Source organism: Lissotriton helveticus, chromosome 4_1 (assembly GCF_964261635.1).
Source record: "Lissotriton helveticus chromosome 4_1, aLisHel1.1, whole genome shotgun sequence".
In the NCBI taxonomy this organism is placed as follows: Eukaryota; Metazoa; Chordata; class Amphibia; order Caudata; family Salamandridae; genus Lissotriton; species Lissotriton helveticus.
The window spans coordinates 1,828,029,785-1,828,048,082 of NC_136063.1; the positions used below are offsets into that span (position 1 = coordinate 1,828,029,785).

General features: G+C 42.5%; 1 protein-coding gene across 6 annotated transcripts in view; it reads right to left on the reverse strand.

The window, feature by feature from the left end:
* DACH2 (dachshund family transcription factor 2) overlaps window positions 1-18,298 on the reverse strand; it is an 865,718-nt gene that overhangs the window by 220,156 nt on the left and 627,264 nt on the right. For all 6 annotated transcript variants that reach the window (XM_078688462.1, XM_078688463.1, XM_078688464.1 and 3 more), the window contains one exon: window positions 8,836-9,008. In XM_078688462.1, coding sequence (XP_078544588.1) covers window positions 8,836-9,008 — 173 coding nt within the window. The remainder of the gene's footprint in view (window positions 1-8,835; window positions 9,009-18,298) is intronic.

The window sequence follows — 18,298 nt, forward strand, 5'->3', positions numbered from 1 at the left end:
TGCCTTAAAAACAATACACATTGTTTTGAATAAAATCCGCTTCCGCACTGGGAGCCAGTGAAGCTTCACCAATTCCTGCGAGATGGAGGTGAACTTAGGTAGGCCTGTAAGAAGGCGAGCTGCTGCGTTCTGTAGTATCTGCAGCTTGTTAAGCACTCCTTGCTGGGCTTCAAGGAGTAGGCTATTGCAATAATCAAGTCGTGACAGCACTAGGGCCGCCACCACCGATTTTTTGCAGTCTTCTGGTAGGAACGGGAGGACTTTCTGGAGGGTTTTCAACGTCCAATGAATGGATGAGGATAGGGCGTTTACTTGAGGTCTGAAAGAGAGTCTACCATCTATCACGACCCCCAAGTTCTTTACCTTGTTTACCGGGGTGGGGGGATCCCCATCTCTTCCGGCCACCACCCCGGCTCCAAAAGTTGACTGTGGAGCCAAACAGTATCACTTCGGTTTTGGCCGAGTTAAGCTTTAGGCAGTTCCCGGCCATCCATGTGCTCACTGCTGTCATGCACTCTTGGAACTTACCGGCCACGTCATCCTCTCTCCCTGGAAGCAGCGACACCACAATCTGTGTGTCGTCTGCATAAGATGTTAGTTCAAACCCATGGGAGCCGATAACCGGGGCCAAGGAGGATACGTAAATGTTTGCGAGGATCCCTGAGGAACCCCGCGAGGATCCCTGAGGAACCCCGCAAGGTGGTTGGAATGGTTTAGACTCGTATTCCCCCATTGACACCACCTGAACCCTGTTGGTCAGGAAGGCCCTCAAGATGTCTAAGGCCTTCCCCTGTACCCCACACTCTTCCAAACGGTCCACCAAGATGGTGTGGTGGACCGTATCAAAGGCCGCCGATAAGTGCAGCATGACCAAGGCCGCCCGACCCCCTGAGTCCATCACTTTCCTGATTTCTTCCGTTGATTTGATCAGGGCGGATTCCATACTATGGCCGGGTCTAAACCCATGCTGTGAGATATCAAGGCCTTGAGAAGTTCCTAAGTATGCACTGAGCTGGGTGGTCATAGATATAGAGGTTTATTATCGTTTTATTTCCCAAGTTCTAGACTGGAGTCTTGGGGTGGGGCCATCGCGGGGGCAGTCACCAGGAGAAGGGGTAGGTGCACTGCTATCAGTGCACGTGTTAGTTTGTCCACCTGTCTTAGACAGCCAAACCGACATACGCACTGAATTGTCTTTGCATTGCAGGGTTGGAGACAGCATAGCACAGTCTCCCAGACAGTCTCTCTGGTAGCGCAAGTCGGGGGTGCTTACGCCAATCCTGATGATGCTCTCAAGCACAATCGTAATCATTTTCACTTTCATAAATGTAAATGTGAATATTTACACATGTGTAAATGTTGAGAGAAAGTGTATTTTTACGTGCTAATGAGTTTTTTCTTTTCTCCAATTTTTTTTCTCAAAGAACAAACGCATTTTCCCACACTGACGCCTATTTTGGCGGTGTCTCTTTCCATTGGATATAGAGGTAGCAGAAGTAAGTTGCACAACCTATCTATGCTGAAAACTAGCCACAAAAAAGTTTCTAAATATTTTTTTTTTGAACTCAAATTTGCGGGTGGACATTAACAACTTGTGGAATACCTGCAATGGAATACAATGTCCATACAATGGAAGCAAAATATACCACCGTATAAAATAATACCATACTGGTGTAAATTCAATTTGGAAGCATAAAGTCATACTATCAGCACCTATCCAAGAGTCTGTTCTAGCTGACGAACAACAGCTCTTCGCAGTCATGCTGTATTACTGAAGAACAAACGGATGCTTGTCAACTGCTCAGCAAGGGTGGACCACCAGGTTTCTCATTTATGGAAAGTGTTTTGGCAACTCTAACTGGCTTGCCTATACTTCTCCCGGTTGAGGGTTCCTGGTTAGGTCTCCCAAACAGCAGCCCTGGATACCTCGAGCCATTCAGAGCCAAACGTGACTGTCCTCTGGGGTCACCAGGGGCCACTGCTGGTTTATCCTTGCCCAGCTGTTTGCCTTTGGGGTTGAAGGCAGTATTGGAAAGAAGCTATAATAAATATGGATAAGCACTTCAAGACAGCCAATTTGGTCGAAAATGTAGACCCTGTCTCTATGTTAGCCCTTAGAGCCAAAAAGTATGGGGCACAAATAAAATTGGCACCTTCAAGGGCAATTAAAGCATCCAGAACAGTCAGTGTGCAGTCATGGCAACGAGCCCACAGCTCAGAAGAAGGTCTAACCACTACTCTAAAAGAAAATGGGTCGGAGGCAGAGAATGAGCCGGGGCAGAAGTAACAGTAGACACAGCGTATTCTCCCTCATGGGCTGATGTGGGGACACATAATAAAGAGAATTAGAAGAGTAATGGGAGCAAGGATACACTTATGGTTGGCATACCGAATGCACACTTGAAGCAGGTTAAAACTAAGGACCAACCCCTGTTCATATAAGGAAAAGCAACACTATTTGGTCAGTTAGGCTCACCCTAGTCCTCTGCTGATCGCGCTGCGCAGAATCGCAGGTTCTTGTAAAAGAACTGACTCTGGATTCATCTCAGCTGGAGGATGCTGATTATCAGGGGCCACTGCCTCTCAGCTCTGCTTTTACTCCACAGGTAAATGCGCAACAACAGTTGCAGTGAGTAGTGGCATCTGCCCCAGGTGGCACTGTAGCAAAGCAAACAGGAGGATGCAGTGGTTACTGCACAATATTATATTAAAAGATGCTCAATATCATTTTTGAAGCAATCAGAAATCTCAAGGCCTCTCAGGTAACTGAAATCACAGCCTTGCATCAGATACTTTCCAAAATCTATGACAGTTTGCAGAAAGGCTGCAGGAAGCTGCATCTAGAATATCACAATTAGAGGAAGCAGGAATAAGTCAATGAGTTTAGAAAGCAGAAATCTTTACTGGAATCTAAAATTGAAGGGTAAGAAAACCCTCAAATCAAACAGGGGTAGCTGTTCCAGGGTAGGATGCAGTAGTCACCCAAAACAAGAAAAGGGAGAGGAAACAGGAGTAAACAGAATGGGGTCCCAGGTTTAAACCCTGTAGGTAAGAGGCAAGCGTCCTGTCTCTTGATGTCCTCACACACCCCAAAGGATGTCATGCTTCATCATCGGGCAGTTGCTCCTCGTCGGGCCGGCGCTGCAATGCCCTATGGGTCCCCCGAGGGTCGCTTTGGCGAAGATCTTTTTTTGGTACTGCCCTTTGTTGAGTGAGGGTGTGAGATAGAGGGTTCTATGAACACAAGTGCATGAGTGAATGAGTGTTTAAAACTAGCTAAGGGATACCAAAGTGAGTTGAGCTTAATAAGAGAGTTCCCTTATCAGGTTAAAAAACCCATAGGTTGTGTGTTACTGATGGGGCATAATGTGTCCCAGTAACTTCAGGTAAGAAAACCCCTCATGGCACTCTTACCTATGGATAGTTGGGGTCCAGGAGGTTTGTGAGGGGCCTCAGGTCCTTCAATGGGCGGATTCTGTCATAAAGACTCATGTTGCTGGATCATTTAGGTGACTTGACTATCACACGAGCACATCGGGTCTCATCACAACCTTTCCCAAATTTGAAATTGCCATGGATACTATCTTGGTGAACTTTGCTGACTATGGTATTAAAGAGCGTATAGTAGCCAATGCCATTGAGAAAAACAGTTTTTAGCACCAGAAATACCTCATTGTCGTATATTTTCAAATATGTCTGCCTCAGCAGCTCGTCGTCACTAAGACTTTGCTAAAATGTTATATCTGTTAAAGGCAAAGGAGGCTCAAGCTACAATTGTGCAACAATCATGGTTAAAGGTTTTAGTTAAAGAGCAGTTACAGATGTTCACGAATTTAACAGAGGCTTGGGAGCTACTGCAGAAGATCTCAAATTGCTTAGTAATATGAATTATGTATATGTGTGACTACTTTACTGTTAACCAGACTCACGCAGCTGTAATAATGGTTGATGCAGAGAAAGCGTTCGACCTGGTTAACTGGGATACGCTTCTTTATGGCCTGGTGAGGTTTGGCTTTCCTGCCCTATTCATTTTAATGCTGAGGAATCTGTATCAACGGGCACCAGCAAAGATCTTTGTGAATTCTAATTTTGCAGGGGTAGCAAATATAAATAGGAAAGTGTGTCAGGGGTGTCCTTTGTCCCCAATTGTATTTACTTTTTTTCATAGAGCCTCTGGTAGCTAGGATTCCGGAGAATGAGGGTATGAATGCCCCCGTTATATGGATGTCTAAGTTTAAAATGTTTGCGGATTATATTATCATATATTTCAGGCTAGAGAGGCAGATCATCCAAGAGGTGCTAAACAAGCTTAAGCAATTTAAAAGGATTGTGGGGTGGGGGTATAAAATGTATCAAAATAAAACTGAATTGCTTCTTTTTTATTCCTTAACTAGTGATCTCCCTCTTCGTTTGCAGCAGCAGGTCTGCTTTCAAAAGCTGATTCTATATCTTTGAAGAGAATGTCCTTCCTATCTCGATGGATGGCTTATTACACTCCTGCGGCCCTCCACAGTATGTAATTAGGGTGGAGGATCATAGCTTTTGCTGTTGGCAACAGGCGATGGGGGTTGGCTACATATTTTTTTCACTTGCTATATGCTGGAACAGTTTTGGGAAAAGGTCTTTGCTGCTCTAAGTCTTGACCTCGGGACAGGTGTGTCACTATTTGAGTTTATTAGTAAAAATCAGGGATTCAGTTTTGGTAAGGGGGACAGGTGTTAATATCGATTGACTCTTTAATTGATTGCTAATTGATTTTACAGAAATAGACACCAGCTAGGGTTCCAGTATACCAAGAGTGGTCTAATAAAATGGTTAGGATGAAAAAGTTTGAGCACAGCGTATGTGAGAGATGTTTGGGGGGTAAAAAGATTGAAAGCCTCACGGCAGTTTATGGATGTACTATAAGAGTTAAGCTCCAACTCCGTATCAGTGCTACTGGTGCCTCCATGAGGATTACCTGTAGATATAGGTGATCTTCAATTCTTGTACATATATTTTTTTATTTTTATTTTTCATATTGTTTTATTAGAGATCCATAGCAGCGAAATGCATAATACATAACTGAAAACGTACATCAAAACATCCATCATTGATTATAATAAACCCAGGTCCTGACTAATGGCCCCTGACATCAAAATAGCATGAAATACAAACTGAGTTACATATAATAAAAATACATTCACCTGCCATATAATCCCGCACAGCCCCCCAAATCAATAACCCAAATTTCCTTTTTCTATATCCTTTGACATCATATAGACTGTATTCCATATTGTACACATTAAAAACTTGGCACGCCACATCTCGAAAGACGGGGCCTCTTGATGTAACCACAGTGAAGCTATTGCTAACCGAGCGACCGCCGTGGCCATAAAAATTAAATAACGATATTTATACAATAGCTTCCCCTGGCGGAGGTCTTCCCCTATTCCAATCAACATCATAGATTGAGAAATTTTGACAGGAACCCCTGTAATTTCTGACAAAAACCTCTCTATAGATTCTATCAGAGAGTCCAATGCAGTACACGCAAAAAACACGTGCAAGATGTCTGCGCTGTCTGTTCCACAGCGAAAACATTTCCCATCATGCTGATCACCCCCATTTCATCATCTTAACAGGGGTGTGATTCAGGTTGACTAACATTTTATAATGTTGACTTTTTAAATTAGCTGCCATAAAGATCCTCCCAGCCAAGTCAATGGATTTCTCCAATGAAATTTCCGGGTTCCCCAACCAGGTTCTCCATTTAATGTTATACTTATCTAAATCATCAGTTCTACCCTCTAGCAGTGTTTTATAAATTACCCCGATGTTTCCCTGTCGTCTAATAATTTCCACAGTTTTAGACTTAGTGGTACAGATAGGATATTTTCCCAAGAAGTCCCTTACTTGCAGGTATTTAAAAAATTGGGTTGAGGGTAGATGATATTTCTCTGCCAACTCCGCAAATAAGTATAATTTCCCATCGGCCTGATACATATCGCCGAGTCGGGTAATCCCCTTCCTTCTCCAGACTGAAGTCACCTGGTCCCAAAAGATCGGAGGCAGCTTTCCAGTGGCATTAGTAGGAGTGTACACAGAGAGTAAGGGATCTTAAAGCTTTTCCGTACAATCTTCCAGACTTTAAAACAGCATTTAATACCTTAATCAGGGGTTCGGTTTTGGCAAGTGGGGACAGGTGTTAATATTGATTCACTCTTTAATTGATTGCTAATTGATTTTACAGAAATAGAAACCAGGTAGGGTTCCAGTATACAAAGAGTGGTCTAATAACATGCTTAGGATGAAAAAGTTTGAGCACAGCGTATGTGAGAGATGTTGGGGGGGTAAAAAGATTAATTGCCTTATTGCAGTTTATGGATGTACTAGAAGAGTTAAGCCCCAACTCAGTAGCAGTGCTACAGGTTGCTCCATGAGGGTTACCTGTAGATATAGGGGTTCTTCAATTCTTGTACATATGTAAGGTTTGTTATTTGGTTTTTTTGTTATTGGTTTAGAGCTGCTTTACTTCAAGACGCAGACAGACTTTTAGTGAAATAAATCAACAAAAGGACTCTACCGCAAGTTCAAGGGTCGTGGCTGAAGAGCTGAAACATTAAGCTCTGAAGATATTTGGCATGTTAGCCAGTTAAGATCCCACATAGTTAAAAGTATAATATCCTGCAGTTTCCTTAATCTTTGTGATGTCCTCCATAATCTTTGTGATGTCCTCCATTGTTTACTAACTTCTTTTACTTTTTCCCACCATGTGATTTGACAGCAGAAGTCATTACTACCTAAGTCTGAGCAAGAAGAGGGGACAGGTAAGAGATATACTACAGCTTGACTTAAAATGTAATGTGGGACTGCTGAGAACCATACTAGGGTCCGTAGGTCCAAACTGGCATAAGTGCAATGCTGAATTGTTGAACCTCTTCCATAGGGCCCTGTTGCTGGTATTTGTATAGTACACATCTGCATCAGATATTCTGAGATATTCTAGGCAATAGGCAAATGTCACTCTTTTAAAGTACAACAAACTGTCACTTCCTCTTGCTCATTATCACTGCATTAAGATCCAAGCACACCCATCCAATGTATGCATCATCAAGGCTTAGAACCCACCAGGACAACAAATGTATATCTAGGCATCTCTGTGGTTCACTAATAAGCACAAGCAGGTCAGTGTTCCTTATCCCCTGACTCCCCAGTGAGACTTCTCATGTGTGCCCAGTATGACCAAACAGGCATTCCTTAGGTCCCTGTGCCCTGAGACATAAGCTGCACAACAACAATGAGGCTGAAACACATCTGAAGTTCTTTCTGCTCCCATTTGAATGTGACATGGCCTAGCAGCTCAGCCTAGGCTTGTAGACTGATCTTGTATGGGAGGGACAACATTGATTTGGATGTGGTTGGTCCTATTCTGTAGTGGCAGAGAGAGGGAAAAAGTGATCTACTGGATGTACATGGAGTATTTATCAGTGGTTGAAATTAATTGAACCAGTCCATCCTTGCTCTTTTGTTTTTCTGAATAAGACAGCCCAAGTAAGATATATAAGCTTATACACTGGCCCTGGGGCTTACAGTATCCAATGAGAAGGTGCACCTCACTGACGAGGCCATAAACAGTCAAAATATATCTAGGGTTCTTTCTGTTTCCATACACAGGAGATATAGCTATTGGGGCTGAAAACTTATTTGCATATGGTTGGCCCCTGTCTGTAGAGGGACAGCGAGCAAAAAAATGACGGACTGGAATGTGGCCTAAAAAACTGACAGTGGATGAGGTTAATTCAATAGTTTCATCCATCATCTATTGTTTTCCCATATTCACTGATATCAAAGGCCTTACTTCAAAGTAAACTCTCCATTATGTACAGAGCATCACTTTGCCTCTTTACACCAACTGTCTTTTATTAGCTTTAAACTGTATCTTTAATGTTCCAGCCTTTTGCATTTTTTTGCCACTGTTCTCTCCTCACAGTTAGATAATTGCCACCAACTTTGGGGTTCCTGGGCTTTTCAGTGTTCAACATAAAATCTCCTATTTGATGGCTGACAAGAAAGGTATTCTTGGGTCTACGGTAATGGAAGCTCTTTTTCATTTACAGGGCCCCTGTCAGTCGAAATCAAAATTTCATAGTTATGACATTTCATGCTGAGGCTCTAAATGTTAACTTTGCTGATCATGCATATATCGGTAGGGCAGCCTACTGCTAAATGGCAAAGGAGAAATAAAAATGTACAGTGACATCATTCAAGTGCGCGATAAAACAGCCTTACCCAGTATAAATCAAAGACAGAGGAAAGTATTTGAAAAGCTGATTTGCGAAATCTGGGGATGTGTGAGGCAAAGCAGGTCATCAAACTACTTAGCGGCATAATCTTATCTAGAATAAACCTGGCCGTTGTTTTCACTATATGTTCAGTAATTAGACAGATTTGCAGGCTCGCTTGAGCAACAGACAAAGCTAAAAAAAAATGTCGATTTTGTGCTTCAAAGCACCGAGAAAGAACAAAAACAAATTCATTTCATTTAACTGCATCACAATGAAAATATATATTTGCACACTGATCACATGCACCACAATCTTATCGTAATTAGACCTATTTAATGAAAAGTGTAACGACTAATTGGGTTTAATGTCTACGTTATGCCAAACGCTGAAGATAACTGTTAAATGGAGCTTCTTTTCCTTGAATGCATGGAATACAAATGAAACTGTGAATGAAACGAAAGCATGTTTACAATGGAATCCCGCCTTTCTTCACATGAAATGCCCGGGCGTGAGCACGAACTGCATGGAAACGGACAGTGTTTTCAAAAGAGCGTCTCGTGGCGCTTACCTTGATCACAGAGGCCCCCACTCTGGATAGGGGACTGTGCATCTGAGCCGCGGCAGCCATGTTAGCTATGGTGTTGAGGTGGTTCATCTGGTTCATTGCCATGGCAACTGACGCAGGAGGTAGGCTGACAGGAAGGAGGGGGTGGGGCATCATCATGAATGGCAAATCTAACCCTAAAAGAAATGGTGTGAATGTTAAAAAAGTAGTTTGTCTTAACAAATGCTGCTCTTAAAACACGTTCATGTACAACTCAGAGGTTTAAACCATCGTGAATGATGTTCAAAAGACGTCTGTGTGCGATATTTCCAGATGAAATACCCATCTTATATCAAAAACAGATGGCCTATAAGCACCTGCGTTTAGATGTAAAGGCAGGAGTCTAACTCTAAAGGCGAATATATATAGTTAGAAGCAAAGATTGTGCCCTTTCACGCACACCAAGCATTTCAGTTGTGAGAATGGGTTATTCCTATGAGACTGCAAATATTTCTGTCACAGTATTTGTAATTCTATGAATTTGTGTCATTTTATAATGAGCTCTTTCTCCTCATCTTATTTTATGCATGACTTTGTAATCAATTATTTGTTTAAATATGGATTGTTTATTTTATTTCTGTATGCCCTGGGTTTGTTCATCATTACAACACATTCGTAACATTTTACCCAAAAAAACGAGGTATAAGAAACATATTTGAATTATTTTGTCTATAGCAAAGCCGGGAGAACCATCAAAGTTACACAACGTTGTGTCAGGGTTTTTTTTTTATAGAGTAGCACCTCTTGTGAGATAAGCTTGCTTCAAGTGGTGGTCCTGGTCGAAATCAAAGTTAACTGGTTGGAAATACATTGATCAATGAACCAGTCTAGCGGGAAAAATCTAAAGAAAGACTTATGGTTTAAAATATATCAATAAATACCTATAGACCAGGGGAGGGGAAAGTAAAAATGTTGCCACATAATTATGGGGAATTGGGAAACTTTTTTTCAACAAAGCCAGGCGAGGTATTAGGGCTTTGTATGACTTCGCTAATACAGTGTTTTCTCACCTGCAGACTCTGCTTTCCAGCTACAAGAGGTCCTGCTTCTTGATGTTGGACAGACTGCACCTAGATAACAGCAGCTGGCCAAAAGATATTACAGTGAGTGTGATGGGGTCAGAGTAGGGGACAGGAGGGAAGCAGATGGGAACATAGGAGGTCTGCAACTCCAGGGTAATGTAGTGAGGCATAACTCACCCATAGGCACCTAAATGGTGAGGGATAACCTGGCAGGGGCTAATCTTAGTGGTGAAGGTGAGGCATGTCACGTGCCCATGTTGAGCATCTGATAATGGGTAGCATTAAGAGGCACCGACATGTCCACTGCCTCCTTGTGGCCCTCAAGGCAGGGTGAACCAGTTTCCAGTACCCCGCTATGTTTAGAAACATTTCATGCACCTCCCTTCACAAAACTTTAAAAGTTTAAAAATAATGTGATGTTGAAAGTTGATTAATGTTGCTGCTTCGGACACATCTGCAGTAAACACCAATAACACTGAAACCTAGATGTGGAGAAAGTGATGATGGACACGGATGGACAGTCTTATCTGCCTACTAGTCAGTATGCATCCGTTCCATCAGACAATTACCATCAATGCTCACTGTAATTTCCATAAGGGTTTAAAATGTACTGATGAGGAAAAAATGCTGATAGACCAATAATTAGATATTTTTCTACTTCCTGCAGCATTTCAGGCACATTTTGCATAGGAGGTTGGTGGTCTAAACTGTACCAAGTTTTGAAGGCAGGTCTTAATCCCCAAATGCATTCCAGGTAGATCTCTTGGCACCCTGGAATTGTTTCCAATGAGCAAATATTAATGGGCTCAGTTATGTTTCACTTATTTTCTTGAGGTCAGACAGACACAATGTCACAGTGCAAAACACGATACAGATTTGACTCTGAGCTCCACACTTGCATGTATAATTTTTACAGGACTGGCTCCCAATCACTTTAGTGGTTGAGGATGGAGACACTCCGGGCCTTCTTGGTAAGTATCGAGTGGCATCAAAGGATATTGAGACATGAGTCACCAGAGGCCCTTGATTGTCCTGTATCCCCTGTTGGCCTCACTTTGTCATCACAATTGCCAAGCTGGCATTCAATGCAGATTTAATCACTATTTTCAAACAAAAGGAGACTATAATTGTGCAATGACCTAGAGGCCTAATCACATGATTGCAAGACTGGGAAATAGGATGCAAGATATCAGATTTCCGAGATTGATTTATAGGGAGGCTGAGGACTATAGAACAGAAGAGGCCTGTAGTCTCCGTCTACTGGTGACCAATTGGGAAATTAGTAAATCATCAAGAAACAACCCTCTTCGATTTGTTTATTAACAGAGGATGGTGTTTGACTTGGTAGAGTATACGAAGGTGTGGACATTTGAGGGTGGAAGGTCACAATACTTAAAAGGGTTTCTTATTTGTATGAGAGCAACACAATGCATCTCATGTGGAAACAATTTGGAATTATTGACCTTTAGAAGAGGTGCATCCTTTGCATTTTAGCAATGTAGTAAACCCCATGAAGTAGTCATAGATGTTCCCAGGAAAGCAAAATATGCCAGTTTATCCTTTTTTCGTGTGAAGCAGTAGTTCTCCTAGACACTAATAAGGTTAGACTTTAGGTTTCTTTTGATGCCTTTATTTGTTCACATCAGGACCTTATCCCTGTTCTTTCTAAATGTGAGAATATTATATTGTAATACCCTTATACATATATAAATTTGGTGTTGATGGACTTGAAAAGTGTAATGTCACTTGCATATCTCGTTTTCTTCTCTCCCTGATGGAGGCAATAGCACTGTTAGTCAACGGTTACAAGGCTCAACACCTAGGTGGGTGAGGAAACAACAGCTCTCACACTGAGTGCATTTGATGCCAAGTTTTGAGTAGAAGCCTAAAGTGTTCTGCCCTCTAACTGTAATATGCAAGTTTACTCTTAGTTAAATAGGTCGTATATGTTCAAGTTGGCATGCTGGCTACCCTTTTATATTGAGTGTGATTATGGACGTGCCCAGAGGGGAAAGTTTGTAGGGCTGTGTACAATAGTATTGTGGCATGTGATCTAGATAAGACAGCTCCCAAACTAGGACAGATCTTGTGGAATCTCTCCTGGATGTTATTATGTCATTCATGACTGGAAAAGCAATATGTGATAAGAATGAAAAAGATCTCTTGGTGTGTACACCAGCCAACTAGAATGAATCATCCCATAAAAACCCTTCTTAAGCTACTTAGAAATAACACAAATGTGAAATTGTACCTTGATTAGGTAGACTCAGTACATGTTTATTTGCACAAACAAAATATAAGTACTAGCAGTGGGGCCATTAGATGTTGCACTCGTGTATAATTGTAGTCATTATCTAATGTCTCTATGCTCTACTTTTCGTGACCCTGCTGCTTCGAAGTCACAAAAAATCCAAACACTGATGAACACCAGTGATAAGGAGCATACAATTACTTAATCTATAAAGCTTAATTCGAAGCAAATAGAACACAGAAACAAATAACATCCATTGATATTCCTCTGGCATTTTGCAAGTACATTTCAAACCGTTTTATTGAAGTCTTTTTACATTTGCATTTCAGCCCAGCCAATGTGTTTCGTCCATGCAGACTTCATCAGGGTTAGGTTTTTCTTCAGATAATAATGCCTCACAGTGTGGGAGAAAATAAGATAGCAGAAGTCCATCAAGGTTCCAGTTCCAATTTGTTGAGTGGTGTAGTACCCACTTGTTTAATCATAAATCCTGGGGTTGTTGTGTTGTGGGGGTGCAAGAGCAGCAAAGTAGGTTGGGTTCTGCACCCTCTTGTTCTTTGTCTAAAACGTATATAGAGCACCTCACCCTTAACCAGATGCTTAAACACTGGGGTTGTTGTGTTGTGGGGATGCAAGAGCAGCAAAGTAGGTTGGGTTCTGGAGTCGAGAGGAGAGCTTCCTGACTTTGTGGCCCCCTGAGCCTGATGCGAGGCCTCGTGCACAGCTTCAAAAAAGTTGGCAATGTTGGATGTTCTACTCCCGGATGACAGCCTGCCTTGAATCTGTTGAGGCTGAGGGTAGACAGGATTCAGACATCTGGTTAAGGGTGATGTGCACTATATAATTTTGGGGCAAACAAGAGAGTACAGAACCCAACCTACTTTTCTGCTCTTGCACCCCATACCACAACAACCTCAGAGTTTAAGTACCTGGTACAGGGTGACATATTATATATAATTTTTGGGGAAAGAACATGAGGGGTTCAATGATTGGCAAAGGTAAACCGTGGATCCTACAACTTGACTTGAAAGTCTACCACATTACATGCCATTCTAGAAAACATGTGGGATCATAGCGGAGCTGAGGTCAAATCAGTGCTTTAAATAGGCAGGTATTATCCAGTACACAGAAGATGCACTTCTTTAATTTGAAAGGGATAGTACCTGCACTTCTCAGCACTGCTGCAATACACTGAATGGGAGAGTACTGGCATCTTCTTGGGAGAAAAGGTGTGCTCTCAGTAGTGAGTACCTACACTTCTATATTTCCATTTAAAGCAGTCAACTACTAGGTCAACTACAATATGCAAATACACCACTAAGTCAATGGCGCTGCACTTTGCCCATTTGAAACGCAAGTGAAACAACTTAGTTTGGCTGATTGTAACCTGTTAGGTCGTCAAATCATAGAGGAACTCATGGCTCCAAGTTCTTCGCTTACAAAAAGAGAAACATAAAAAGGATGTAGTGGTCACCGAGGTATCAAATAAATTAATAAATGTGCGAAAATCTTAGGCATAAAGCCTAATTGATTTTCTAGAATCTGCCACAGCCAGCTTAAACTGTGCCAAAAAGTGGCACTGTGTGCACAACTGAATTCCTGCATTATTTGAAAATAAAAACTTAGTTTAGCGGCTGTACATTATGTGAAGCACTTGGTACAGTTACTGCATTTTATTTCTTATGTGTTGTTGTTAGCCATGGCAACTAAATGCCTGCAGAGAATAGCTTAAAGATTCTTTCCTACAATAGGAATGCTGGAAGATTACATAAGAGACATTGCCTGCTCATCGCAGGTGAGGATTTCAAAACATGCCTGGGTGGCTCAAGAGCATATTCAGATTTGAAGCAGGTGAGGACTTAAACGAGGGTCAGGTTTTTGATCATTCGGTAACATAAATAAAAGAGCATCCCGCCTTGTAGGCCACTAATTACTATTTGAATCTGACAGATGAATTTAGCATAACTTATTGCCGCATTTCTAACTGTGATCAATTTCCAAGGTTGCCAATGAGTCAACTGCCTGTCCGAAAGAGGCTATTCTGAGAACAGCAAAGCACGAGCCAATTTTGGAGCATTCTGAGAACTCTGTTTTCCAAAAGATGTGCCCTTCTGCTCTGCAATGTACAGATAGCTGCCTGCTGCACAAACAGCTAGAGCCTGGGGAAAGAGAAATGTGGAAATCATGAGATACTGATCTTAGCTTAGAGCTGCAGTAGTACAGACACAATACCCAATGCGGTAACACTACAGTGTTTAGTGCTGCACTCGGTGGCGTAAGGTACAATTATGGGACTCCCTTGAATGTGAAAAGGGCCCCTGAGTCTCCCATATGCCACAGATATTCAATGGCCATGGGCAGAATGGGGCCCCTCCGAAAGGTCTGGGGGCCCCAGGAGGGTTGGAGGCCCCCATGCTGCAGATGCTTCTGGAGCCAGTGTTACACCACTGACTTTACTTCTTCAATCACAACCGCATCAGCTTTAGGAAGCCTTATGTAAAGGCTGCAATACAATACATACATTACTGTCGTAGATGAACTGGTCAACCCTAAGTCTCATGGCAGTCACAGTATATAGCACATGGTGGGTTACTGCACAGGAATGACACTGTACAGAACAATAAATGGGGCTTTCTTTTTTTTCAAGTAAGAGTGCCTCCGTCCCGTACTAATTAGTACTTAATTTGTGCCAGTGGTTGCCGGTGGACACCACTGACACTTGAGAGGACCAGTACTCATTTGTGCTATTGCTTGTAGGTGAACTGCATTGGCACTTGACTTATTTCTCTGCTCCTGCACTTACTTTAGAAAGCGGCAGTGATGCATTTTAATTCAGCAAGCCACATGGTGGCCACCATTTAATCCCACGTCTTATCTGAGCTACTTGCTGCCAGCCACCAATAACTTACTGGAAGTCATTGCTGTCAAAGACCAAGAAAAGCTTTCAGATTTTTATACGCGATTGTATGAAAGACGGAACTGTGCAAGTTCTGATTTTCCAAAACGTGAGTTACAATGCATTAGTCACCAAAAGTTAAATAAAGAGCCTTGCATTCAATGTTTCCTAATCCCAACCTTGTGTCTGAGTCACATGCATAAGCACATCACCAGTCGGGGTCTGCCATCACCTGCCTGGGCCTCCTCATTGGGTCCTGATGCAGGATCCCTGGTGCCATCAAACTTTATCATCCCATGTTTCTCTGCACTCTGCTAAGTGTGAAGACGTCTAGCAGTTTTTGCTGTTGCTTATATTATATGTAATATGTGCATTGTGACGAGTACACTTGCCAATTTTGTTTTAATCAGTCTGTGACTGTGGCATGAGGCAACGCCCCACGCTCACCCACCCTCCTCCCCTTGGGACACATTTTATCAATCTCTCCATTGCCCCACAAGTTCATGGTTTCAAAGTCTACTGAAATCAGGTTAATTCCCACCATGATTTTTTGAAGGGTGTGTATTAGTTCCTATAATATTCGTAGCCAGGGCGTACGGTGGCGCATCTGTCCGTGAGAGATAGGGGTTGTGTGCTTCAATAGTTAGACAGTGATTGCCTATATTTAAATGGGTGGGGTTCATGTAAAAAAGGGCAATTGGAAATTGGCCATAGGACATGATAAGGCTTCAGGAGGCCTCCATGTGGTCTAGCATTGGGTTCCCCAGAATGTAATGTTCATATACAGGAATTTTCTTTCTACTTTTTTCTCTTCATCATCAGCTTTAGGAAGCCTTATGTAAAGGCTGCAATACAATACATACATTACTGTCGTAGATGAACTGGTCAACCCTGAGTCTCATGGCAGTCACAGTATATAGCACATGGTGGGTTACTGCACAGGAATGACACTGTACAGAACAATAAATGGGGCTTTCTTTTTTTTCAAGTAAGAGTGCCTCCGTCCCGTACTAATTAGTACTTAATTTGTGCCAGTGGTTGCCGGTGGACACCACTGACACTTGAGAGGACCAGTACTTCGCTAAAGTTTTAAACATTTTCTCATTTTCTGCCTAAATGTCCATATACACATCAACTATTCTACACTCTCCTCTTTCTTCCGCCATTACTTTATTACTTCAATCTCTTTTTCCTTCTTTCACTTTAATTATTAAGAGAGCACCATTCATCAAATTTGGTGATCCAGGCTTACAACCTAGATGATCTCATATCTGGAAAAATACCCATATTATAATAAATATAGATGGCCTTCCAAAAATAGTCCAAATCATTCCTATGTTGTACTTCGATGACATGAAGGAGATCGGCAACGGGTCATCTTTTTACTCTTTGTATTTTAGTTTCATAGTGTTTCACAGTATCTGTATTTACTAGCTGTCTATGTATATTTTATTTGGTTAATGCCTAATTGTCATCAGTATATACACCACCTTAGAATGATCTTAAAAGCGCATTCAGCCATGTATGAGCACTATTTCAAACTCAAACCTTACAGCTATTGTCGGTGGGCTTTAGAAGTTGCTTCTTTGATTAATCTCTGATCTGCTTGTCATGTATATGATGACATATGTGAAATGCAAAGAAGCAGGGACAATGGTGATATAATCTGGAAACACCCAATGAATATATCCAAGACAGAAGGGTAGAAAAAACAACTAGACTGCTCTCATGTGCCTTGTCATTTCTCTTGCCAATGACATAGTCCATAATGCAAGCATGATAGAAAGAGTTTAACACCTGGCAGGCATATCAGCTCACACTTGGAAATTGATCCATAATTTCTCAAAATATCAGCATCAGATCATGTTAATCATCCACAGGCTCAATGTCTGGCTTTGGACCACAAGGATCGTCCCTCTTGTGGTTTCTGTATCTACAAATATCTATATTCACATAGACTCAAAACCACACTTCTTGAATAGGCCCGGATTAACTTAAAAATGGATGTTGATGATCCCCAAATTGACTTTGATGTGGATAACTCTCCAGGGTGCCTTACCACATTACCTTATGCTTGGGCCATGTCAGCCACTGGATGAAAGAGCGCTAACGGTACATGAACAGTCCTAAGATTGAAGTTCTAATGGTCAGAGACTTTTAGCAAAATCTATTAACTCCTGGCTGGCCATCAAGCTTTAACTGCAAACACAACAATGATGGACAGAATGTGGATCAATGTCACACATTCACCCCAGTCCAAAGATCTGGGCCCAAATCCATCGTTTTTCCACTCCACACCACCCTGGGTTAGACAATGGCGATATGCAAATCAGCGCTGACCCTGTGCCCCATGGGAACAGTCCAGTCCGAACTACAAAAGCCATGTCCTTCCGTCTGGGAAAGATATGGCTGTTGTAGTTCGGACTGGACTGTTCCCATGGGGCAACAGGGTCAGAGCTGATTTGCATAAAGCCATTATCTGACCCAGGGTGGTGTGGAGTGCAAAAAAACGATGGATTTGGGCCCAGATCTTTTGACTGGGGGAGTGTGTGACATTGATCCACATTCAGTCCATCACTTGTTGTTTTTTGCAATTGCCGCCCTAAGTGCGCTGGGGATGCCCAGACGTGGGTCCCAGGCACTCCACACCACTTGGAGTCAAGCTAGCCGGGCTGAAGAGAGGTGTTACCTCGAAACCGGTCCGGTCCTCGGATGCTTGATTCCCGTCTGGGAAAGATATGGCTGTTGTAGTTCGGACTGGACTGTTCCCATGGGGCAACAGGGTCAGAGCTGATTTGCATAAAGCCATTATCTGACCCAGGGTGGTGTGGAGTGCAAAAAAACGATGGATTTGGGCCCAGATCTTTTGACTGGGGGAGTGTGTGACATTGATCCACATTCAGTCCATCACCTGTTGTTTTTTGCAATTGCCGCCCTAAGTGCGCTGGGGATGCCCAGACGTGGGTCCCAGGCACTCCACACCACTTGGAGTCAAGCTAGCCGGGCTGAAGAGAGGTGTTACCTCGAAACCGGTCCGGTCCTCGGATGCTTGATTCCCGTCTGGGAAAGATATGGCTGTTGTAGTTCGGACTGGACTGTTCCCATGGGGCAACAGGGTCAGAGCTGATTTGCATAAAGCCATTATCTGACCCAGGGTGGTGTGGAGTGCAAAAAAACGATGGATTTGGGCCCAGCTCTTTTGACTGGGGGAGTGTGTGACATTGATCCACATTCAGTCCATCACTTGTTGTTTTTTGC